Source organism: Oryzias latipes, chromosome 22 (genome assembly GCF_053564925.1).
Source record: "Oryzias latipes strain Hd-rR chromosome 22, Olatipes_Hd-rR_3.1".
In the NCBI taxonomy this organism is placed as follows: Eukaryota; Metazoa; Chordata; class Actinopteri; order Beloniformes; family Adrianichthyidae; genus Oryzias; species Oryzias latipes.
In genome coordinates, this window is record NC_136258.1 from 25099078 (window position 1) to 25125018 (window position 25941).

General features: G+C 39.4%; 2 protein-coding genes across 11 annotated transcripts in view; both read left to right on the forward strand.

Moving 5' to 3' along the window:
* Positions 1-13576, forward strand: part of pld1a (phospholipase D1a) — a 37994-nt gene extending 24418 nt beyond the window's left edge. For all 4 annotated transcript variants that reach the window (XM_020713736.3, XM_011490171.4, XM_011490170.4 and 1 more), the window contains exons 13-26: positions 198-308; positions 2303-2488; positions 3695-3878; positions 3961-4089; positions 4955-5073; positions 5544-5657; positions 6668-6778; positions 7782-7870; positions 8049-8162; positions 8270-8319; positions 8408-8542; positions 9785-9938; positions 10690-10807; positions 12056-13576. In XM_020713736.3, coding sequence (XP_020569395.1) covers positions 198-308; positions 2303-2488; positions 3695-3878; positions 3961-4089; positions 4955-5073; positions 5544-5657; positions 6668-6778; positions 7782-7870; positions 8049-8162; positions 8270-8319; positions 8408-8542; positions 9785-9938; positions 10690-10807; positions 12056-12280 — 1839 coding nt within the window. In that variant the 3' untranslated portion in view covers positions 12281-13576. The remainder of the gene's footprint in view (positions 1-197; positions 309-2302; positions 2489-3694; positions 3879-3960; positions 4090-4954; positions 5074-5543; positions 5658-6667; positions 6779-7781; positions 7871-8048; positions 8163-8269; positions 8320-8407; positions 8543-9784; positions 9939-10689; positions 10808-12055) is intronic.
* A 1484-nt stretch (positions 13577-15060) lies between these two features.
* tnika (TRAF2 and NCK interacting kinase a) overlaps positions 15061-25941 on the forward strand; it is a 69910-nt gene continuing 59029 nt past the window's right edge. For all 7 annotated transcript variants that reach the window (XM_023951371.2, XM_023951372.2, XM_078940853.1 and 4 more), the window contains exon 1: positions 15061-15463. In XM_023951371.2, the coding sequence (XP_023807139.1) occupies positions 15407-15463 (57 nt within the window). In that variant the 5' untranslated portion in view covers positions 15061-15406. The remainder of the gene's footprint in view (positions 15464-25941) is intronic.

Genomic DNA, 25941 nt, shown 5'->3' on the forward strand with positions numbered 1-25941 from the left:
ATTTGGGTAAAATGACCTGTTGGCTAAAATGCTCTCTGCTAATGAACACATTATGTTCTGTAAGCGGGCATGTGTAGTGTGTAGGTGTGGAAAGAGTTGTTCAGTCAAATTTTCATAGCCTCATCCACATTCCTCTTGATTTTATGTAATTTCCTCAAAATTAGTTCAAATGTTTCTCACTTGACCTTTTCCCACAGCAACAAGGAGTTCGAATCTTTGTGATGCTATATAAGGAAGTGGAGCTCGCTTTGGGCATCAATTCAGGCTACAGCAAAAGGACACTCATGCATCTACACCCCAACATCAAGGTTAGGCTTTCCTGTCTTACCATTGTTGATCTCATATTTTACCAGGGAGCATGAATGTAATTTTTTTAGAAATACAAATAGAAGTTAGGAAATATCATTTGGTATCTCCGAATTTATTCAGTTAGTATGTTTCAGGTTTGGTGGTTCTTTCTGTCGTGTTTTGTAGAGGTTTATGAAAGTCATCTTTAAGGCAACTTAAGCTGCTGTAAAACTTTGTTCTTATCTTTCTGGACTTTTCTACACCTTTCAATATGGTGAAAATACTCGATCCAGGAAGGTGATCTTTTTCAAATGTCTTTTCCAGGCGTCAAAGACTCTTGTCTGTTTCCCAATGTCTGTCTACATCGATAAAGAGGGTTGGAGGTTTTGTGCAGGAGTGTATGTGTGTATGTTTGTGTGTGTGTCTGTGTGTGTGTGGGTTTCCATTTTTATATTATTGTGCTTTCTTTTTTATATACTACTTATTTTGGTGTGCAGCACTTTGTGCGACCTTTTGTAAAGTGCTGCATAAGTAAAGATTTCTTTGATTTATATTGGAGATTAGCGAACGTTCCTTCAAGATTTAATAAAAAGGGAAAAGCAGTTCTAACCATTTGCATCATTAAGGATGCCCCCCAAGGCATGGTGCTAAGATCTTTTGTTCATTTTTACCTTTCCACTCTACCATATTCCAGTTGTCTCTTTGGACAACATAACACATTAAGTTCATGCCTGACTCAGTTTGCCACCCATGTCCTTTTAAAGCTTGTAATGTTTCTGAGTAAGATGCCTTTCGCATTAGAGCCTCTAAATTTGGCCCATAAAGCACCAACATTTAGGTCTATTTAATGACATTCATCTTCACAGCTCATTGAACTTCACTGCCTGAATCTGCATCATGTTCCTAATCCCCTTTTGCAGAGTAACTTCAGGCTCTGCACACTGCAATCTAAACTTTTCAGGCTGATTTTCAAGTTTGATCACCAAAAATATTTTCTGCTCCTGCAATTCCTTATACAGTACCTTCATTGGTTCCAATTCAAATTTCGGGTAGAACTGTTAAAGCAGACCTGTGCCATCCAACTTTAGAAAGCCTTTAAATGGATCATGTTACTCAGAAACTGTCCTAACGCCTGTAACATCCTTCAAAAGCCAAACAGTAGATTTAAGAGACATTCCCGTCTTCTTATCTATTTTCAAGACATTCCCTGTTGTCTTTTAATTATGCGTATGCTGTTTTTATCCAAAATAAAAAAAAACGGTGTTGTTTTCTAGGACATGGTTTCTGCAGAGCGGCAGTAGTTCGTTAGCAAACTTTTCTGAGTTGAGGGCAAGACTGTTGGTGCAAAACAACCCCGCCCCCCTTCCTGTCACTCATAGTTTACAGCCGTTGGCTCACAGCCACTCACAACCCCGACCTTAGTGATTAGATTAGACCTTATGTTACTAGTGCAACAAAAATAGTGTACAGTTTTGAGCCAGATTCCAGCTCAGACGAGGAAAACAAAGACATATGTGGAATTAGTCGTCTCTAAGTAGATGCATCCAAACGGAGCAGAGCAGGGAGCTTGCGGCTCGCTATAACCCCAGTCCGATCTTATTCAAACTGAATTTTTTTCATCCTCTCCTTATTCACAACAATTTGAATAAAAAAATACTTGCATGCAACTTTAAGATTTGTTTTCTCAATAAATGTCCTTCATCATGAGAAAAATGTCACAAGAACACGTTAAAAACAGATCACATAACACATCAGAGTGGGTCTGGATCAGTACTACCCTCACTCTTATTTGCAATGGCACCTATTAGACCTGTCACAGTTCTGAAAGTGATTCATTTTTATGCATTTACTATGACAGTGCATTTCAACATTTCAATATTTAGTCATAATCTCACTGTATCTAAAATATTCTATCCTTTACAGTTTCTTACAGAGCCCAATAGTAAAAAAATACAACACGTATTATATCACGTTTTATGCATGTTATGCGTCATATTCTGCTTTTTGGATCTAGGTGATGCGCCATCCAGACCACGTCTCCTCCTCCGTATATCTGTGGGCACACCACGAGAAGATTGTGGTTATTGACCAATCGGTGGCCTTTGTGGGTGGGATTGACCTGGCGTATGGTCGCTGGGACGACGGAGAGCATCGGCTGACAGATGTCGGCAGCGTGACGCGCTCTGTTGCCTTGGAGCAGGTTTGACACTCTTCCTGAAATAACTTTATACAGAAAAAAAACGTTTTTTTTTTCTGACTGATAAAAAGATATGAGCAGGAAAGAAGGGACTTTCTGGAAGACATAAATGAGAAGGCGAAATGAGTAAATAACACTTTACGTATATGAAGTGACATCCTGCAGTGACATGGTGTGCATATATTGAAGGTTTAGTGCAAATGATTACACTCCATCGCTCTGCATCATTTCATTTTTTTCATTCATACAAACAAAAAACTTTTTATTCTTCTTCTTTCAACTCCTTTGCATTTATTGAATAAAAATTAACTTTATTATCTCCATTATAGAAGTTAACGGTAAAATCTGAGCTAGATTTCCTACTGAGAGGCATGCAGTTTAAAAAAAAAAGGTACAAAGATTGTTATTATTTTTATTATTTATTCTATTAGAGTATTTCCAGTCTTCTCCTTATACGCATCATGAGTTTGATGTTCAGTCTTTTTTATTGCATTGCAAAACTCTGTCCAGAGGCGTTTGATGATTCTCAGCGAGGTTTACTAGGATTTACTTAATTACAGTAGCTAAATTCTTACAATGTATATCCACTTATTGTGCCATTTTTGTCTTAAATTATACAAAGATGTTCTAAATAAGTATCAATACTGTAAATAGTATATATGTGAAAAACCCAGAATGAAATGGGAGCTCTTCTTAACATTTACATTTTTCAAGAAAGGTTGTATTTCAGCGAATGGATGATAGTCCCAGGAATTGATCCATTAAAAATGTTTTTAATGTTGTCCTGGAAGACAATATTAAAAGGTTTTCTGTTCCAAAAAATGGTATTTTCCCCATCAGCAGACTGATACAAAAGCAAGAGGAAAGTTTGCCAGCGTAAAAAGGTTTAAAGCTTAAACTATTTGCTATTTATACACAAAAAATAAGAGTGAAGATCTTTAGGTTAATGCATGAAGCAGATTAAATGTCAAACGCTAACTTTTGGATTTAGTGCAATCAATTCATACATTGTATGTTTTAAAAAGCCCTGCTGTGAACATGTTTCACTGATTTAACAGGAGAAAAAATATTTTGAAATTCAGAATAAGATTGACACACTTTGTTACTAAAACTTTGTTCCTGCTTGTGCGCTAGCTAACAGGAAAAGCTTCAGCTGCAATAATAATTTTTTATTCTCAAATCCATTTGTTTCTCTTTTCATTTGATAAGGGATTGCTCCCCTCTGATGGAGTATCTGTGACTAATGGTCAAGGGAAGCCGCCTGCAGATTCGACAGACTTGCCTAAGCTGAAGGGAGTCGGGCGCACCCGGATCGCCCGCTTCAGTCTGTACAGACACCTGCAAAAACACACCCTGCAGCATGTGGACAGTGTTAGCAGTGTCGACAGTGCGGGTGGGGGAAAGCTGCTCCTGCAGAAAAACAACACACATACACCCCCTCAGGTGAAAGCCTCATTTTGTGTGTCTTTTTTTAGGGAGTGGTTCTGTGGGAAGCCTTAAAACTGATGTCGGAGAGCTGCAGGGCAACACCCGTTTCTGGCACGGAAAAGACTACTGCAACTTCGTCTACAGGGACTGGATCCAGCTGGAGAAACCTTTTGATGGTCCGGTACTCAAACACACACACTCTAAATAAAACACTATGCGGGGCAAAGTACACCCTATTGGTTAGGTTTGAGGTCATGTGATCATAAAGAAGTAATCCATCGTCTCACATGTATGGAAATAACTTCATGTGGCCAAAAATATGTTTTAGTTTGTTTTGTTTTTTTTACTAAACAAAGCTGAAATGTAGAAGCACTTTTAGAGAAATTAAGTCAAATCTTACCCATTCTTGGTCAGACCACATGTGTCAAACTCAATGCCCGCGGGCCATAAAAGTTTTTAACTTCTTAAAATAAAAAATAAACATTGGTGTGTATTTATTCATATCTAGGGGGAATTGGACTTGAAATATCGGATTGGGCAACATACACTATGACTTAAACACTGTCCATATAACCTAACCTGACAGAATTAAATGTAAAAGGATTAATGCTAGAGTAACAAGCAAACATATGTTTTCTATGCAACTGTAATTGTCCCTTTCAGAAGTTATAAAAAATAAATAATTTAGATCGTGGTAACTGTAGTTTTCAGATCTTAATGATAATGTGTTAATGTGTTTTTTTTTTACTCTTTAATCTAGAAATGTCAAACTTAATTACACATTCCCCTCTGAGTTGTGGGCAGGACTGTTGGCTCAGAGCAATTGGTTTTGTTAAAATTCACAGATATTTTATGATATGACAATTTATGTTTTTAAAACTTTATGGAGATTCAAACTGCTCTCCACCGACACTTTTCAAAACTTTGATTGTACAATCAATTTGAGTCACTTCCGTCTGGTCACACCTTTTTTTTTAATAATCCTTCAATCTTTTAATCTTTGAGTTTATTGATTTTTTTTTCTTGCTTTTTTCTTTGCAGACTTTATTGATAGGTACACCACTCCCAGAATGCCGTGGCATGACATCGCCTCTGTGGTTCACGGCCGAGCTGCTCGAGATGTGGCAAGGCATTTTATTCAGCGCTGGAATTTCACCAAGGCAGGAACATTTACATAATAAGAAGCACAAACAGTACAGTGCATCCTTTAAACAACGGCCTTTCTGTGTTAAAACCAGGAATTTGTGTTTTTGTGGCTTCATTGACTGTCAATCATTTCTTCTTTAGTGTCTCACAAATGAAAATATGTTATATTAAAAGTTATAGTGAGCAGGAGTTGGTTTGTTTTATTAACCCATTAGAACCAGACTTATTTTTCCTTAAAAAAAAATTATGTGGAATATTCCACAAACCACATGGACCAGAGAACACATTTGTGATGTTTTCCTGTTACACTGATGCCACAGTGGGGAGAAGGGAGAAGATAAGTTTGTTAAAGTCAACTGCTTCTTGTTTAGTCTTTTCTTACTGCTAAGTTTTCTCCTCTCCTCTTGGAGTTGCTTTCATTTCCAATACGCCTCTTTCTAACTCTAAATTTACCATCTCTGCCCACATTTTCCTCCTCTCATAGATTATGAAGCCAAAGTATCGCTCTCTGTCGTACCCGTTCCTGCTGCCCAAATCTCATTCTACAGCCAATGAGCTTAAGTACCAGGTCCCAGGAAGTGTGAATGCCAAAGTGCAGGTAAGAAAACATGTGGATGTGAAATTCTGATGTTTATTGACAAATCAAAAAAAAAGCATGAGAAAGAGAGGAGAATAATGAAGAGCTCACACTCTGCAAACTCCTTTTTTTCAACAATTACCACATCTCCAAGCATTGCTGGAAGCAAACAAGACAGCAAATGCTAAGAGTCCATGTGAGCCAAAAAGTTACATAACTGCAACAAATTTCCAACTGACGAATGAAAGACACAACTAAACTTACTGATCTGAAAGAGGAAATACAACCTCGGTTCGGTCTTTTTTTCAACATGAACCCTGGTGCGTTTCTTAAATGACCAATTGTCTTTTTGTTGCTGCTGTTGCTGAATGGTGGTTTGTTGACCTCTGCCATGTAGGTCAGTCCAGTCAAATTATGTTTACATTTGAAACATGACTGACCTTTAAAAAACAAACAAACAGGTTTGTTATAAAGCTGACCGTTAAGACCGAGTACTCTGATAAAGAAGTTTTGGAATTGTTTGATTGATAAATCACATGGGCCGTGGTCACCAAGATCTGTGTGTGGTTTAATAAAATAAATAAAAAAAAGGACTTGCTTCAGCTGAAACATGAGAAAAACGATCGGGAATTCACTTACATAAAAATGGTAAAGCTGAACATATAATTAGAATTTAGTTAAGTTTCAACATTCTAATTGAATTAAGTTTAAAGTGTATTTTGTTATTAAATCCTAAATCAAAGTAAATATCTGTCTTTTGGACTTTTGGAAATAATTCTTTTGCAAAATTGGCTGCATTTGCTTTATTTCTAAGAATGTAAATCAAACAGTTTTTGCAGTGATAAGATTTGTGATAAGTTTTGTAATTTGATAAGATTTGTGATAAGTTTCCTTATTGTCAGGGACATCAAACTTAAATTGAACAATGACAAAATAGCATTTTTTAAGTAACCCCTTTTATATTTTATATGCATGCATAAAAATGTACAAACTGTGCCTCTTTGGAAAAGTAATCAATATTTGTGTTACAGGTGTTGCGGTCTGCTTCAGATTGGTCAGCAGGCATAAAGTACCACGAGGAGTCCATCCATAACGCCTACATCCAGGTCATCGCCAAGAGCAAGCACTACATCTACATCGAGGTACGTCACTGATGAGGCACGGATTACCAAAAGCAGGTTTTTACAGTCATTTTTTGATTGTAAAACAGTTCCGATGGGATTCATCTTAAATGCTTAAAAAAAAAACAAAAAAAACAATCTAAATCACTTTCTGCTTCAATTCTTCCTTTAACAAGTTTTCTGTCCCAATCTAGCACAGGTAAGCAGTGGTGCTGCTCAGGTAATTGTTTCCCCAGGCCCACCTTTCAGAGCTGATAGTGGCGCCATCAAATGCTTAACAAACGCTGCAGCTCAGAGCAGTAGCTGGTCTCAAAGCTCATCACTTTTTCTCTGGAACCTGCGTCTCAGGTGTAGAGAATCCTACCAGTGGTTTTCAATGTTTGCTACTGGATTGTCCCATTTTTCAGGGGAAATCAGGTTCAGAGAAAATTAATTTTCTACCACTGAAGTTAAAGTGTAACAAGCGAGCGGACTGACTCACTATCTGAAAATGTTATGAAAGGCAAAAGCAAAGCTTTTGCCTTTCATAACATTTTCAGATAGTGAGTCAGTCAATATCGACCATTACTATGGTTAATATAGTCAGTAATTAGATTGGATTTATTAGTATTACTATCACAAAGAAATATTTGAAGTATCTATTTTTCTTACAAGCCCCTCTTTAATTAACTATTCAAATTTACTATTTCTTTTAGAATTGAACAGTTTCAAGGAAACTTTCCTTTCATGAAAAAGTCTTGGATTACCTTTGAACTGTTTTATTCAGCTCCCCTGGGAAATGTTCCTTCTCTGTTGCTAGAAAAATAGTTTGCTTCTGTGTTAACCTGTCACTCAATACCCATCAAGTCTGAATGGGAAAAACTTCTCTTTGTCTTTCTTTTGAAGATTTGAATAGTTGGTAACACCGATGGAAAAATGATAGTTGTGTGACTTTTCCCCAGAAATAATCTGTATTAACTAATTCACAGAAAATCACTATATATTTTTTTAATTGTGTGTCTTTTTGTCCTCATTTCTCCCTCAGAATCAGTTTTTCATCAGCTGTGCCGACAACAAAACGGTTTATAACAAGATTGGAGACGCCATCATTGAGAGGATCATCAGAGCACACAAGTACCTTCCTTGATAATTACAGTTCTTTTGTAGAAAAAAGGCACTAATGACTTAAAATGTGTTTTTTTTCCTATTAGGCTTCTATTATTTAAGATGATCTATTTATAGTTATGCGTTTCTATTATACAGAGTCATCTTCTGATTCCTGCAACGAAAATCATAAATGATTTGCTTTCAGGGAAGGTAAGAAGTACCGCGTGTATGTGGTGACGCCGCTGCTCCCCGGCTTTGAAGGTGACATCACCACAGGAGGAGGGAACGCCATCCAGGCTGTCATGCACTTCAACTACAGGTAGCTCAGCTGGGATAGAAGGAAGGAGGATGGGGATGTGACAACCTGAGCTCATTATGCTGTAAAGGTGCAGTTTGTAAACATTAATGAGTTTGGTGTTTCCTCAGAACCATGATCAGAGGAGAATTTTCCATAATCTCCCAGCTAAAAAGAGAGAGTAAGTTCAAGAAGGAAGCATGCACTGAATCCCACTGAAAGCTTCATTTTTTCTCCTTTTTTAAAAATATCTGCTCTCATTCTTGTAGTGGACGATCAGTGGATGAACTACATCTCCTTCGCTGGACTGCGGACTCACGCTGAGCTGGAAGGACGCCTCGTCACAGAGCTCATCTACGTCCACAGCAAGATGCTCATCGCTGACGACAACACGGTCATCATTGGTGAGCGGGCTGTTGAGTTCATTTCTGCCATTTCTCCCTACAAGCTGTCAAACATTTTTTTGATACCCTCAAAATCTGAAAAAGCTCAAGCTTCCGTCTCTGCTGTTGTTTATGGTAAAGTGAACAGTTCTGCACAATACTCTTGGAATAGACAGGTGATGTGATGCAGCTCTGCAGTGCCATCTACTGGTGAATGTGACCAGAACTAAATGGAAGCACTCATTACGTTTCAGAAAAAAGACGAGACCTTTAATTTTAGTTTGCTTAGATGGTCCTTTTATTATTGAAGCAGTTATGACTCAAATCATTTAAACTCACACTCTGATCACCTTTGATCTGTTTTCAAAGCGTTCCCAGTGGACTTTTGATTAGGATTATGCCGTTTTTAGGCAAAAAAAACTCATCCCATCATCCCTGTGTTTACACTATATATATATATATATATTAGAAAAACGCCCCTCTCACCCTCCGCGGGTGGTTTTTCCTCCAGGCTCGGGTCCTCTACCAGAGACCTGGGAGCTTGCTGGTCCTGCAGTATCTTAGCTGTTCCTAGCACTGCGCTTTTCTGGACTGAGAGGTCTGAGGTCTTTCCAGGGATCTGTTGTAGCCACTCCTCCAGCTTGGGGGTTACTGCCCCGAGTGCTCCAATTACCACTGGAACCACTTTCACCTTCACTTTTTATTCTGTCTCCAGTTCTTCTCCGAGTCTCTGGTGTTTCTCACGTTCTTTCTTCTTGATGTTGCCATCGCTTTGTACTGCCACATCCACCACAACGGCTTTCCTCTGTTCTTTATCCACCACTACAATGTCTGGTTGGTTCTCCATTACCATCCTATCAGTCTGGATCTGGAAGTCCCACAGGGTCTTTGCCCTCTCATTCTCTACCACCTTCAGAGGTGTTTCCCATTTTGACCTTGGGGTTTCTAGTTCATATTCTGCAGGCATGTTTCTGTATATTGTTCCAGCCACTTGATTGTGGCGCTCCATGTATGCTTTCCCTGCCAGCATCTTACACCCTGCAGTTATGTGCTGGATTGTTCCAGGTGCCTCTTTGCACAGCCTACACCTTGAGTCTTGTCTTGTGTGGTAGATCTGAGCCTCTATTGCTCCGGTGCTCAGGGCTTGTTCCTGAGCTGCCAGGATGAGCGCTTCGGTGCTGTCCAGTAGGCCAGCCCTTTCTAGCTATATATATGTATACATTTTTTTTAATGATTAAAATAGTAAATGATGTACATTTGCAGGTTCTGCTAACATCAATGACAGAAGCATGCTGGGTAAGCGTGACAGTGAAGTGGCGGTGATTGTGGAGGACTTGGAAACGGTGCCATCTCTGATGGACGGACAGGAGTATGAAGCTGGAGCGTACGCGCTGAAGCTGCGCCTTGAATGTTTCAGGTGAATAAAAAAATACAGTATTACCATAGAATTTTTCATGTAGTAATGCTTTTGTTCTTATTGAAGAAAAGAATGGATTTAGTGGGAGATTGCCAGAGGAACAATTCCAGTATCATATATACGGTAGAATTACTTGCATATAGTCAAAAATAAAGTTGTGGCCACATGTATAAGTGATTTTGGGATTGGCTTTGAAATTAAATTCAAGTTGGGATATTTCATTTTTTTTCCTGTTTTTGGGACAATAACTGGGCTTTGTATATTTTGTCTTAATTATTGGTATTTTAAACACCACAATTATCTCATATTTTCTGCTGGTTTTGTAACATTTTTATGAAATTGGAAAGAGTTGCTGATTCACAACTTTTTTATAGATATTCTTTCCATTGTTCAGAAATTTTTTTAAATTCCTTGTAGGTTCTGGTTGTAAATTTCATAGTAAAAAGTCTCGTGAATGTTTCGGGAACAGCAACAAATTACATCCATTTTTCAGATAGCAATGAAGATTTTTGCCAAATATACAATTTACCACATTAGAACGATTTATTACTTTGAAAAAGCTTATGAATTCTAAAGTCTTTAGAATGAGTTTATTTAGTTTTAGCACCATGGTATAAATTTCTAATGGCAAACCTCGACAGAAACTTAAAAACAGCTAAAAAATGTCCTCAAAGCAGAGGTTTTATCCCCAAATTGATTCCAAATCACTCACTAATATTTCCTCCTGAATATTTTATTTCCCAAAAACCAGGACCATCCTGGGAGGTCACACGGATTCCAGCATCGACCTGGTCGACCCCATCAGCGATCGCTTCTACAAGGAGGTGTGGATGACCACAGCCGGCCGCAATGCCACCATTTATGAGAAGGTAGAGAGCCCGTGCTGAGTCCCCAAGACAAATTACAATCCTTTTTAAAGGAAATTTCATTTAACCTTTATTTACCCAGGAAATGTCCCGGTAAGATAAAGAATCAAGGGAGTCTTGACTAGGAGGAAACAATAAATTACATATGCAACAAAAATGTAACAATAATAAACATTACATAAATAAAAATGACAGCTTATGTAAAACATGTACAGTTAAAAGTGACTTTTTCCTTGTGGAATGAGATCTGAGAATGATCCAACGTGGAAATTATTGAGATTTACAATAATTGTGTTGACTTTTTATTTTTTCTCAATCATTTTCCTGTTCATTTGAATTGGAATTTACTTTTTAATTCAAACTGATTAGGATTCAAGTTGTTTTACTATGTTGTTCATTCTTTTTTTGTCAAAATGCAAACATCAAAACATCAGCAAAAGCGAAGTGCCCAAAGTGGGAGAAACGTAAAAACTATTTCTTTTTCCAATTTCTGCCTCAATACAGAAAAGTCAAATAATGTACATTGTTATAAAAAAGAGTTATAACCACATTTTCCATTTGAAAGATTTAAAATCGAGTGACATCAAAGAACATCCACACTGTAAAAATGAATCTTGTTTCAAGATAACCTTCTTTTCTGTCTATTAAGAAAAATAAATTTTACAATAAAGTTTTTTTTTTACTAACATATAAAATAAAAATACTTGTTAAGACCATTTTTCTTACCCTTTTGGCAGATTGTTTACTTCTGATGTAAAAAAAACAAAACAATTTCTTTTACTTTTTTCTACGGGGCTGTTTTTGCACTGCATCTGTGGGGGAAAAGGTGACCTCAATGTACAGCAAAAATCCACATTTAACCAGCAGGACGTTAGAAGAACAGTATAGAGACTGAAAAAATATTTCAAAGAAAGCTAAAAATGCAACATTAAAGTTACCAGAGTGTCAAATGTCATGATGTGTAGGAAGTGCTGTGAAAACAAGAGCATTTCTGTGAAGCACACAGTTCAGGTTGTTTTGTTTTGTTTTTTCAGTCTATTTTTACTGGGTATTTTGTGGGATTTGATCAGTTATTAGAATTCACTGAGCTCTAAGACTTGTGGAATAAATTAGAGAATATGTGGAACTTCTAAATAAAAAACGAATTATGGTTTAATTTGTTTGCTGCAGGTGTGCAATTCAGGTCATGAAATTACAAACTCAGTTCATTGCTCTGATGGCAGAGAAAAGCTAAATGTGTTTTTCCTGCAGGTGTTTCGCTGCCTTCCCTCATCGCTGGTGAGAAACATGTCAGAGCTGGAGAATTACCAGACCACGCCCGGTTTGGCCCAAACGGAGAAAGCCCGCGCTCAGGAGGAGCTGCGCAAAATCCGAGGTTTCCTTGTGCAGTTTCCTCTGGACTTCCTGTCTGAACACAACCTCATGCCCTCAGTTGGAACAAAGGAGTCCATGGTCCCAACGGAGATCTGGACGTGAGGGCCGTGAAGTCCTGAACAGAAACCCACAAACACCTAGGAGGGCTCGACTGTCTGGACAGTCCCTCAATGTTGAGGAAATCACTCATGATATCGTAACCCAGACTTCAGACAGTGCTGGACATTTAAAAATTGCAACGCAAAATCACTACACTGTAAAGTTTTTGCTTGTTAGTTGTTGGGTGTGTGTAAGGCCGCACGTTTTGTTTTCACATTGAGGAAAACTGAAGTTTGGTGAAACATTTTCACCTCTGGATGCTGAGATTTGGAAAGAAATGAGCTGTTTGTTTAAGGGACCACAAATAGGAAGTAGGAATTATCCTATAAAATACGTAGGAGATGCTGCTGTCTGTGATGTCATCGCTTCACAAGTTGGAACTGGGAGTGGTGCTTGAGCCTGCATTTAGGAACATTTTAAGCTTTTAGGCAAATTCACAAAGTTTTTATTGAGTGAAATAAAAAAAAAATAAATACTTTTCAGCCATTAAACCTGGTTATGACAGGTTTGACTTCATATGCAATTAAAATATATCCACATGCCCAAAATACAAACATTTTATGGGCCTGTTTTCTATTTTTCAGAGCCGAGTTTGATTAAGCAATTCGGATATTGGCCACAAGATGGTGCTACTTCCAAAAACAAGACAAGATCTGAGTTTGTGCTGTCTTGGTCTCAAGAGAACAGCTTTTAACAAATTCCAATGTAAAAATTCTATTTAAAGAGATATTATCTCAATCTTAGAAGCTTTTATGATCCCATGTATTTTTGTTTGAATTGGTTATAGAATATTTAATATTTTTAGATGACACATTTCTGCTTAAATAACACTTTTCTTTTTTGCTGGTTCAGGTCTGCTAGTTAATTATCATTTGTGGTCGTGTTTCTTTTAGATTACATTTCTTTTACACAGTATATATATACAGATCTTCCCAGAATGTGAAAATCACTTCTTTGGAACCACATATTGAAGCCAGTGGTACATAAATGCCTGAGGATAAAGAGAATGTCAATCAAAAACATACCTTGAATATTTTTTGGAGGCCCCTTTTTTCTCTCTTCCCATGATCCTGTCTTGACAAAGACATGACGTATCCCATTCTTTGGAATATTCCCACGTTGTACGCCTCAAGGAATTGAGCTGAATTTTCCTGAAAAACAACTGGATTGGGACCAAAAATGTAAAGTGAAGGACTGCCAGAGAAGCACATTTAAGGCATTATTGTCTGTGATTTTTATCAATGCTGTATTTTTGTGTTTATTATTTATGAAATAAAAAGCATTTAACTTTCCTTAAAATTCTCATTTTTCAAAAGTATCTGTCGTAGTAGTGAAGTTGTAGTAGTTTTATTTTCTGTTTTTATGCACTTTGCAGTTTTTCTGGCATTTTAGAGATTTTCGATTCATTAATCATTGTGAGCTAAAAAAAAAAAACGTGACTATTTTATTTATTTCAATTGAGGACATACTTGTTGTTGCCTGAAATAGGAGTAAAAAACCTCAAAAATTCAGCCTTTGAAGGAAGCCTGTTGTGTTTTTATCTAATATTCCTAATCCTAAATTAAGTCAGATTTACCTTAAAAATTCTGATCATTGGAGCTGTCATTGTCATTGTCGCTTGGGCAGCATTTCTAATGGTGACAGCGTTGCTGCACTACAAACCACTGATCTGATGAGAATTGGCAATAAGATTTTGGCCCCAAAACCACTCAACTGTGCTGATTCAGTTTGAAGCACAACATGAAAAAACAAAACAATTTTATTTGCTTATATGTCTATGTAATCTTTGAAGAAGAATAGAAAAACACAAGAAAAAAAATCAGCTATATTTAAATAACTGTTTCAAATGTTCACCTCACTGTTCCCCCCATCCTGTCACAGTTATCATGGACACATTTAATGTCTTGACACTTTGCATTTCCTTTCATGTCGTTTGCAAAACCAGTCCTCAGGTCCAAACGTCCTACATGTTTTCTTTGGTTTTACTCACCTGCCTTTAATGACTCTTACTGTCAGATTGCAGACAATGATGATAACGACTCAAATCAGTGGTTAAGGATATCGAAAAAACATGCTGTGCCTGGGCAAATAACCTAAAGAAACATGCAGGATGGAGGGATAGGAGGACAGACAAAAAAGAAAACTGATTTGACCTGGCAAAGGATTTTGCACTCATGAAAAGAAGTCATTTTTATCCCCATACAGGAAGATCCCAGAAGTTTCTTGACGGCTTTTGGATATCATCAGGAATTAAACTAAGCACACCCGCAAACATGCAAAGTTAGTACTTTGAGTTTTATCAAGTGTGGGTACTTGGGCAAGCCCCTTTGCGCTACTGCCTAACAATGCAGCCATTAGGGGGCCAAGATCTGAGTTTCCCCTTTGCAGGTCCCCAGCCCGGACAAAATACAGGGTTGTGCATCATGTCAGGAAGGGCATCCTCCTTGCACTTTCCTCAAGGGAAAATCATTGCTAAACCACCTGTGCAAATCAGTGAAAGTTGGTTCACTGTGGAACCCCCTCAAGGGAAAGGTGAACAACATTAATTGAACATAAATTCGATTTTCTACTTGTTTTTTAAAGTATATTTTATCCATTGATTATGATACATACAAATGGATTATTAAACATAAATTTGCTATTAAAGTTTTGTTTTAAAAGGTGCGAAACTGCAGAAATGTAATTAAAAAAACAACAACTAAAACTTTCCTGTTCCACAGCCAACCCCGCCCGGTAACAGGCGGGGTTGTAGTACGGTCTCCACCCCCACCCCACCCCCCGGTATATGAAGTGAGCGGCTGTCAGGGCAGCAGCAGCATCCACAGGCAGAGGCAGCAGATCTTCCGCAGCGCCTCACCTCCCTCTGTAGCGCTCACTCCTCCTCATCCAGCAGACATGGACGCGTGACAGCGGATGCGCGCTGCGCTCTCGCTCCTCCACGCGCTCTTCTAGCTGTGCGCACCGGACCCGAGGCACGTTTCTTCCGACCAGGAAGGGGTTATTCCTCCCGACCAGACTCGAAGGAGGAGGGGAGGATCAGCGCAGGAGACCGTCCACACTGACGGTGGAAGACCGTTTTAGGATATCTGGCAGCTGAGAGCGGCTCCTTCGCCTCCTGACTCCTCCATCATGGCGAGCGACTCTCCTGCTCGGAGTCTCAATGAAATCGACCTGTCGGCTTTGAAGGTGAGATGATAATGATCTTCAGTTCAGACATGTGCAGAACTCGTGTGTCCTTCTTCTCCTGCACCTGACGGGGCTCCCTTAATAACAAAGGGCTGCAAACAGCGGATGCGTTGGAGACGCTTTCAAAAATAGCGAGACGTGAACTGACATCCCTGCCGCCCCGCTTATCTTCGCGCGTGTCAGTGACAGGGGGTGATGTGGATGGAGGATGCTGTAGCTGTGATTTTTGCTGACCTGGGGGTTTGATTCCGAGGCTCATGGACTTTCTGCTGATTCTTTAGAAGTCCAAACTAGTTCCCTTTTCATAATGTTTTGACGCCACTTGTGCGTCTGAGAGCGCATGGGTACACCTGTGTGGTTGGTTCCAGTAACCTCTCAAAAAGAGAGCTGGATCACCGCTCTCTCTGCTTCTTTTGTTGATCTGCAAAACCACATCACAGCCATAAACGACGTGCTGCCCTCCTTTTCATGCGTGGATACCCAAGTTTTCATTTCACAGGGCATTTTGTGTATTTCTGAGTGGGTGTCTGCCAAGCTCAAAGTCAACTGTAAAAAAAAACAAAAAACAACGAAAGATAAAAGGAAAGGAAGCCAGTCACAGAGCGTCAGCTTCAGCTGCAGGTCTGAGAAACACATTTTGGGTCAGCAAAAATCCTTATCTGGTTTATTGTAACTTAGTATTCATAACTTCTTAATCTCTTCTCTCCATTTCCTGCGTTTTTTTATGCATGGCTGAGTTTTCAGGGCCAGATTTAGAAATTGTGTGGCCAAGGTTAAGATAAACAAGAGATAAGAATGAGGTCGCCTCAATTTTGCTGGCTAGAACTTTACAGTCTTTGTAGTTTTTAGTTAACATGTTTACTGGTGTAATTAGTGAAAAAGTCCAGATTGGTACTTCTTTTTAGCCTTTATCATAACAAAGTGTGCTCCTAATTTCCCTGAAAGAGCTTTACCTTCTCTCTTCAGTGCTCATCTCTTCTTCATAAAGTCTCATATAGCCTTGATTTTTTTTCTTCTTTATATATCTTGAATTTGATTGTGATTACTCCTGATTATCTTCCTGTACTTATTTTTTATTAACTCCTGCTGACTGCTGAGTAATGCTTCCGGCTTTTGATCCGTCAGGCAGCTTTTGAAAATTTCCCTATCTGTTTTAGTGTCATCAGGAAACTTTTACAAAAAGATTATATTACCAAGTTGCGCTTGTGGATGAAGTGGTGGGGCCGTCATACCTGACTCATGACCCTGCTGCTTCCTTCTCGTCTGGCTCCACTCCCCTGTTTTCCAAAGTTTAACTGACTTTTCCAACACTGTTGATTTCCTTTTACTGTTAAGCAAACCTGTCCATATCAAAGATGTGCAACACCTTCTTGAAGTGGGGGAGGGAAGGCACACCATGGTGTTTTTCAGAATGCAAATCTAAAATATCTGGTTTCCTGTGTCTCTCTTGGCCTCAAAGCCATTGAAAACTGTGCAAGAGCTTTTGGTTTTAGATTTTGCATACCCAAAAGTGATTTATATTACCCATTATCTAGAGCTTATTTTCAAGCTGGGAAAATATCTGCTGCAACTTAATGGGGGAGTTGTAGTGGGGGCTTTTGGTTAGGATGGGGCCCAAGGCATTTGCCGACCTTTACGTGATGAGAAGTCTGTTCACATGTGTATCGGTCTTCCCCATTCCTCCTATTTTATCTGCTGCTTTTCCTGCATCTTGTCTTGTCTATCTGCCAGCTACACTGTCTGCCAGCATTATGTCTGTGTGCCTGCCTCCCTGCCCCTCACGCACTGAAACGAATGGTCACAGAGGAGATGAATCACCTGTCTGCAAAAAAGCAAAAAATAACATTTTAGGTTTTGAGGAGAATGTAGGGGTAGAGTGGAAAGAAGATTGAAGAGGAGGACAGGGGAGTGTGTACATGCGGAGCCAGTGCATGTTTGTTCTGTTCTTTCAGATGAGTAATGCTTGAGTCTTAAAGGCACCTGCAACCACTAAAGACCCACTCTGATGAATTTTTTTTTTTACATGTTTTTGTAGTGTTTTTCTGATGATGGAGGACAGATATTAAGAAAATCAAGCTGAAAATAGCATTGCTGAGTATTTTTTTGATTCACACTGTTGTGAATCAGCTGGCACCTGGCTCTAAACTGTACGGCTGGATAGCTCCCATATTGCTCACCACTTTTGTTGCACCGGTAATGTTAGGTTGGTGGTGTGAGGGGCTGTAAGTAAGGAAAAGAGCGTGTAAACGGAGAGCTCTCAGCATGAACAATTACCGCACTGCAGAAATTATGTCCTAGAACATGAGACGTGCTCTTTGGATTTGGCTATAAATGGCATAATCACAATCAAAAAAATGAACGGGTCAAAACCGATTGGAGTGAGTCATTGAAAGATATGTGAATAACTTAATCCGACAAGAAGAGTCTGTTTAAAAACCTGCTCACTTTAGTGTTTGATGCTTGGTTTGCAAGGCTATTTGAAGAACGCTTTGAATGTTTGCTGGGGCTTTAAAATATATCAGATGGACAGGAACAAATGTGGAAACTGCAGTGAGCAACCTCTCTGGCCATCTTAATAAAAAACCAGTGTTTTTAGTCAAAAAGCTAATTTAAGAGGATTAAATGTGGTTAGCTTTTCTGAACAGAAGTATAATTATTAAACAATGTCAGGCAGCGCATGGTGTTTTTTTTTTGCTTCTGCCAACACAGAAAGGACTTATAATAGGTTTAATGTTGGGTGCCAGGTTAGAAAATGTAACAGGGATGTTCCTTGGTATCCAAGAGTATTCATTTTTAGCTGTCATAATAAGTTTTTTTCCCATTTATTTACTTGCGCATACACAGACAGACAGACAGTCAGTCAGTCAGTCAGTCAGTTATAGAGGCAGTGATGAAGAGTCAACCACTGGAGTGGCTAGACAGGAAATAGGTCAGCTGTCTGCCGCAGTGGGGGTGGGGGTCACTCATTATAATATAGTCATTGGTAACGAAAGAGCACTGCTCTTTTTTTGTGAAGGAGTGCCTTGCTTCAAGGCTCATTGGCTATTACACAAAACAATAAAAAAAACACCGAGACAGACAGAAATAAACAGGAAGTTCAGAGCACAGAGAGAGAAGTGGTTTTTCATGTTTGCACCCTCTGCGCTTTTCTTCGCTCTGTTCCGTGGCTTTTTATCATGTGCTCTGTGCGACATTTGCTGTCGTCGTGCATCAGACACCTGCATGTCTGCGGCATGCCTCACATGAGCGAGAAAGGCCAGGCTCTGTGCGGGGGGAAGGCCGCCGTTACCCGTTGCACTGTGACTCACAATGACAGCCAAAAGAGAGGAGGTCGAGGCGCTGCAGCTTCTGTGCAGGAGTGGCTGTCGTGTTGTGTAAAAGCACGCCAGCACACGAAGGTCAGAGGTGTCTGGATCACTGACTCGTCCAGTCAGCTGATGAGTGCAACAGATGGTAGAACAGTGAGAAGCACAGTCACAGCTCTGCTCACACACAAACAAGGAGACTCGCACACACTGGCAATGGAGTCGTGTGCTGTGCAGGGATTCAGGTGTGAGAGCTGAGATGAAAGAGAAAGCAGGTGAGTGTGACGCGAAAGTGACCCAGTCACAGAGAGGAAAAGCAAACCAGAAGGTGTGAAGATGAGTGCAACTTGGAGAGGATAAGGACACAGTCACGTCAGGATAAGTTGGTTCAGACTAAAGTTCATTTCCTGGGATCGTCTTCTTCATTAAGGCCTTCTAATCTCCGGCTCAGGCCAGGGCTTTGTTTAATCTGAGAACACATAAAAAAACAAAACACCTCATTTGAAAGTCCCACTCCAATCATTTTTTGGTCTTTTGTAAAAGCGTTCCCAGTAGTCTTTTGCTAATAATAATACAGTTTTTAGCCCAAATGAGAAAACCTGTGTTGTTTTTTTAGGACATAGTTTGTGCAGATTGGCTATAGTTCATTAGAAATTCACCTCTAAATTGTGGGCGGGACCATTGGTGGAGCGAAAGCCTGCACTGATATCCCATCATCCCTTTGTTTACACTTTCTTCCGCTAGTTTACAGCCCCTCACAACCCCAAGCTAACATTAGCAGTGCAACAAAATGTGGACTGATATCTGAGCTATCCAGCTGTACAGTTCCGAGCCAGATATCAGCTCGGACGAGGAAAACAAAGATGTTAATGGATCTATTTGTCTGCAAGTAGATGCATTGGAATGGAGCAGAGAAGGATGATTGCTCCCTTCCAATTGTAGTTTGCATTTTTTCATCTGTTTCTGATTCATAACGTTTTAAAAAAAAAAGTCTCAGACGCAGTTTCAATCTTATTTTTCTTTATACGTGTCCTCCATCATGAGCAAAATGCTACAAGAATATGTTAAAAACACCAAAAACACAATTTCACTGAGTGGATTTTCAAATAAATAGCAGTCTGAACAAGATTGTGCACCCTTTCATATCTCGCCTGGACTGCTGAAAAAATTAAGAATTTCAGATCAAATGGTACCAGTATGAATACACTTGTACTGAAAAAGTTTGTCCTCAATCAAGTGATATCTAGTTCTGCTCGCTTAGTGTGAATGCAGACCAATTGGCCAGGAAACCAAAGAGGAGAACAACACTGGAGAGAGCAGCGTGACATGAATGTCTCATAAATCAAGTAGATAGAATTAAATGGCTGCAGTGCTAATTTGAAGAAGCTCAGATCAAGAATTAAAAATATCTTGTTGGCAAATAGTGAGAAGGGGCCAGCGCTTATCAATATGATGCAGGACTAGTATGTACAACCCGAGCTGGGTTTACTCTCTTTTTCAGTTTTTGTCTAAGACTGCAGAGAACTTTATGCAATCTGCATTTTACATGAAAACAAAGTTCTCCTCATCCCACTCAAACACACAAAACATAAACAAAACAGAGTTATTAGAAATGCGAGTAAAGATTTATTTGTGTTACAGAAAAATGCCCATGAAATAAGTTCATAATATTTGGTGGTTTGGCTCTGGGTTGATGACTTCTTGCTTGGATTGAACTCAGACCCTACATAAACCCCAGAGCCTAGACCCTGACGGTGGTTAGAGGGCATTCCAAAATACCGTTCAAACCGCATTTATTAATTTCTCCTTCGTGGTCAATTTTCAAACAGTTGGCACTTTCGTGAACTAAAAGGGATGCTAAACCCATTTGTTACTACCAAATCTGAGTCCCTGAATGGTAACAGTTGGACCAGTCTTAACCTTTAAAGTGTGTTCAGTGGCCGAGTGTTTTGTACATAGAGCCTGAAAACTGAGTTAAAAATGTGTGTAACTATGTGTGAATGCGAGCACTTTGACCCGCGTTTGCATAGATATTTCATTGGAAGTGGTCGCTCCAATGTGCGTTACGTGAACACAAAGCATAAGTGAGGTAGATCTTCCTTATTGAAATTGCACCAAAGCTTCATTTAAAAGTCCATTAAGTCTTCTTTTAAATACCCTAAGATTTTAATAGTTAGCTTACTGTCAATTCTGTCATAGGCATTAAATGACTGACACACAGTTGGGTGTGAAAAGTGCAACATGAAAGAAACCTAAACAAGGAAAAAGGGACATGTTTTTCTATTCCTCATTTAACTGAACCAAGTTGTTCGGTCTGTCTTGTTTTGAATGAGCCCCTAAAGAAGTGGAAAGCAGAAAAAGAGGATAAGAGGAGGCACTGCTTGGACTAAAAGTGATGTGACCAGAGACTAAAGTAGTCAAAGAGCCTTATCTGGAGATCCCCCCTCCTTCCCCGTAAACCCATGTTGCCCAGTAAGGCCACATTCCTCAGCCCCTCACCATAGAGACCATGGTAACAGGGCCAAAGCAGCGCCCCGGGCCTTACACAGAGCTTATTCATGAATAGTCCATATACTGTATGGCCGTTTGTCGCTGCCTCTTTTTTCCTCCTAGGCTCTCTTCAGCTTTGCCTGCATGCTTATTGCTGACCTATTTCCCACAATAATTAAGTTGCATTAAGTTGTTACTGACTTCCACAGAAATGTGTAATTGACAGGTGATCTGTTGTTTTCCAGGGAATTATCTCTCATTGTCAAGTTGATGGAAAAAACAAACAAAGCAGTTGACTTAGTCAAGCTGTGACAGAACAAACGGCATGAATGAGTTTTGGTGCCTTCAGACACCACCCTGTCTTTCCTTTGTCTTCTTCAGGTTGACGTAATCCCCAAAATCATCTTCACATTTTCCCTGAAATTCTTGTTATCAACGCCCAAAGCTTGTCCCCGTCAGCCATCTGGTTACATACTCTTCCAATAGCTTACAGCCTCTCACAACCCCAACCTAACCTTACTAGTGCACCATGGCGAGCAAAATGGCAGGCAATATTGGCAGCAAGGACAAGGATAATGTGTCTTGATGGGCTTCGAATCGGTAATTGAAAAAGTAAAACATGAAATCAAAAGGATCATGAATCCAAAGAATTTAATAGGAAAATACTAAATTGAACTAACAAATTGACCAAACTAAACTGGACATCCCTGCCCTTAGACCCTCCTTCGCGGGAGGGTCTAAGATGTGTCTATTTGTCTACAAGTGGATACCAGTACATGAGAGTGGAGCGGAGCAGGGAGCTTGTGGCCCGCCCATTGTATTTTCTACGTCACAAATAAGCTCTTTTTTAAATGGCTTTTTTTTGGTCTGCTTCTGATTCACACATTTGAACAAAGAAAAACTCAGAAATTCAATTTTGACTACTTTATTTTCTTCGTATGTGTCCTATCATCAGAAAAATGCTACATAAACATGTTAAAAACACAAAAACATGATTTTCATCAGAGTAGGTCTTTAAGGAGATGTTCATGTGACAGACGGGGAGAGTGGCAGTTAACAGCTGACGAAGCGCGGATTCCTAAGGAGTATGGATGGATGGGAGAGGAGAAGACAGGATGAGGTGTGAGATGATGGGTGGACAGGAAGGGAGGTGAGAGGCAATGAGCAGATGCGTTGTTCTGAACTGCAACAAAAATGGCCTTAACTTGTGCTTTTGGAACTTAAGCTACGTTAACACTGCCCTTGGCAACACAGGCACAAGTGTCTACTTCTGATAAAAAGTCCAGGTCGTGTGTTTACATAGACTTTTCATATACTTTTTATGCTTCCATGTTCAAAACTCAAGTTTGTATGACTGTTTACAGGCTAAACATACAAAACGTGCAGCCACTGAATGTGTGTTAAAAGTTAAGCTAGGTCAAACTGTCAGGGACTCCGATTTTGTAGTGACTTATGCATGGAGTCCTTTTCTGGTAGGTGCCAATTGTTTGGAAATTGATCATAAAGGATAAATTCATAACTGCTGTGTTTTCCCAGCCGGTACTATTTGTGACACCAAACATTTCATTTCTTGGATTAGAGCTGTAAAAAAAAAGGCTGGAGCAAGTTTTGTGAGATTGCCACCCAATTTGATATTTTGCACCAAGCGTCTTCCAACTGTGGTTGACGGAAATGCGCTAGAAAAGAGTAGAAAAAGGAAAAGAAGAAGAAGCCCCTCCCTGTTTGTCCAGCTTAACCCTTTTGCTATCATATGACCCCACCCTTGCATTGACGTGTTCTCCCTACCATGACAAAGGTGGATAAAGGTGAAGAGGATTTCATGTAATCCATGGACACCAGTGAAGATCACAAATCATTGAAGAAAAAAGATTCAGCACACTGTCTAGTGGGTCTAGATGACCCAACTCCCAATGTTAAAGTGCCTAGGATAGCACAAGGGTTACACACTGTGGGCTGAATGTGCATTCAAGAACCCACGTTTAGTGCGTTCTTAAACACGTGTCACATGCTCGGTGTTTATTTAGCTTAAGAGTTTTGTTGCTGCTCATGTTTGGATGGCACGTCCCAGAAGCAAAGCTGCCACAGCCTCTTGTAGCATCAAGCAGCCATGTTAAGTGTAAGTAGTCTGACGGGGAGCAGATCCCGCCTCAGCATGACTCTCATCATCCTCTTATGGTCTCTAATTCAATTCAGTTCACTTTTCTGACACGTCACTTTCTGCACATATTAACTGCACTCACCTTGCTTCTGTCTCATGCATAACAAAGATTGCATGTCAGCAAATTCTAATGCTAACCTGAACCACTGAGGTGTTGCAACAGTAGACCTACTCTTCATGGGATTGTTACTTAACTTAATATTTTCTGGCATCCTGAAGAAAACAATGTCAAAGATGGATTTGGGATTTACATATTTAATCACATTATGAGCTGGTGCTGTTTTCATTGGCTGGTGTCTAAGTTTGTTTTTGGGAAGTGACACAGAAAAGGATGTCTGGTTTATTATCAGACCTGCACCTGCAGGCCAGCTTCTACAAAAAAAGCACAAGGTTAGCAGATGTGCTCTACTTTTGTGGAACAACTTTTGAGGAGTATTTTGGTAAGCCTACCAGGTCCTTGAGAAGATGCCCTTGACCTTCAAAAACCTCATCCTTCAATTTATTCAACTTTTTTGGGTTAGCTGTGAACATTCTTTTGAAAAAAGGTGCTAAACCAAAGTTGGTTTGTACCAACTGAAAAAGAGATATCAGACAACAGGGACAGGGTTCAATGCAGCGCTTTCAGTGAATTTATGCCATCAGGGTTTGAACGTTTCAAAATACCAGATGTTATGTAGTGAAAGCTTTTGCATAGATGACGGAGGCTCTTCTGGGTTCTTACTCAGAATTTATTGAAGGGTAAAGGGTACATGAACTTGCTGCTTCATCCAACAGTCGGGGAAAAACAACACAGTTACACTCAATGCAGTTCATGAAAGGCACCTTCAAAATAAAAACACTTCCGGTTTTTCACAATAAGGTTTTTCTAGGCATTTTTAACAACACATTTCACTGTTCTAATTAAATCAACAACAGAAATGTTGTCTCACATTGTCATTTAAACTGTGGTTAAGTCACAACACCAGACATTTGTTCGGCTTCAAGTGCTATTATGGTTAAGAACCTATGAAAATAAAGAAGGCTAAAACAATGAAGATAAGTTACCGTAGCTGTAAATATGCTTATAAAGAGGAAAAAGTTTAAAAAGACAAAATATTGCACAAATCTAAACCACATGCAAGCAAGGTAAAGGTGCCTGGATAAATGCTAAATAGGCTACATACATTTTAATACTTTAAAAAATGCTAAATAAACCAAATTTTTAGTCTTTGCTGATTCTTTTGAAACTGTCAGTGTTTTAATATCTTAACACTGAAAGTAGTGTCAAACCTGTTTTTTGTGTTTGATTGTTTAGAATGTTGTGCAGCAGTGTGGGTCCAAAGTGGCAGATAAATGGTCATCTAATGTTGACACTAACTGGTGGTGTTGTCATGTCCAATTACATGTTCTTTTTTTAACTCAAGTTTTTGGTTACAAACATGATAAGTCAAAGGTTTTTTGACTCCTCTTTCACACATTTGTGGGACACGGGGCACCTTAAACTAATTTACATAAAATCTTAATCCAGATTATCCTGCAAACCAAATGAAAAGTTAAGTAGTAATAACACAATAAACCTGCATTGTGCTGCCATTTGACAGCTAATCTGTTTATTGTAAGTGTCATAATACTGGTGTGTTGTTAAATATGATTTTGCGGAAATACCTCTGTTTTTCCTGTCTGAAGACTCTATCATGATTACTCATCCAACGGTTTGGGAATGACAGTTTCAGAAAGCACAGTAGTTAGTTTCTGTTTCTTATTATGTTCATTTGGATATTCTTTCCAGTCTGGCCTGTATTTGTTTAGATGTAATGAAGATAGTCAGAAGAAAAATACTGTAAATAGTTGGTGTGACTGCTCAAATCAAGTCTGATTTGTTCTGCCCTCACAGAGTCTGGTTCTGCTGAAAGTTTCTGCCTAGTTTTCTATGCTCAAAGATATCCTGTTTCTGATGGACTGATCTGGACTCAAATGGATTATTCATTTATTTATTTATCTTTTAAACCTGTTTTGGGGTCACCGGGCTACTGGAGCCTTTTCCGGCCACTCGTGGGCGAAAGCAGGGGACATGCTGGACCGTTTTCCAGTGTGTCGCAGTAAATTAAATTATAACAATCATAATTTAGAAAGTTAGACAATGTGTTTTGCTATTTGTGTGGAGTATTCAGACAACCTTGGTTGTTAACTGCCACTGATTTAAAGTGAATTAAAATAATTTTCCACTTTTGTAGTAAAGTTATTGTTTGTTTTGAGGCTACTTGTATTTTTCTTTAAAATGCAACTTCCCTGCCAGCAAAGCCAAGTGGGTCCCATATGGGCCCTGAATTGGTTTGTCTGCAGTTTCTGTGGTGGCCCCACCTGTGTTTACCTACATTGGCGTAAGTGGGCACTCAGTAAGCTGGCTCACTATGCCAGCCAGCCGCCCGATGGACAGCATATCTGGCTCTGCCGGAGCGGAGCTCTCTACGCTGTCTACCGGGAGGCTGGCTAGCATTGAGCCAGCTTACTGAGTGCAAACACAGGTGGGGCGACCACGGACAAAC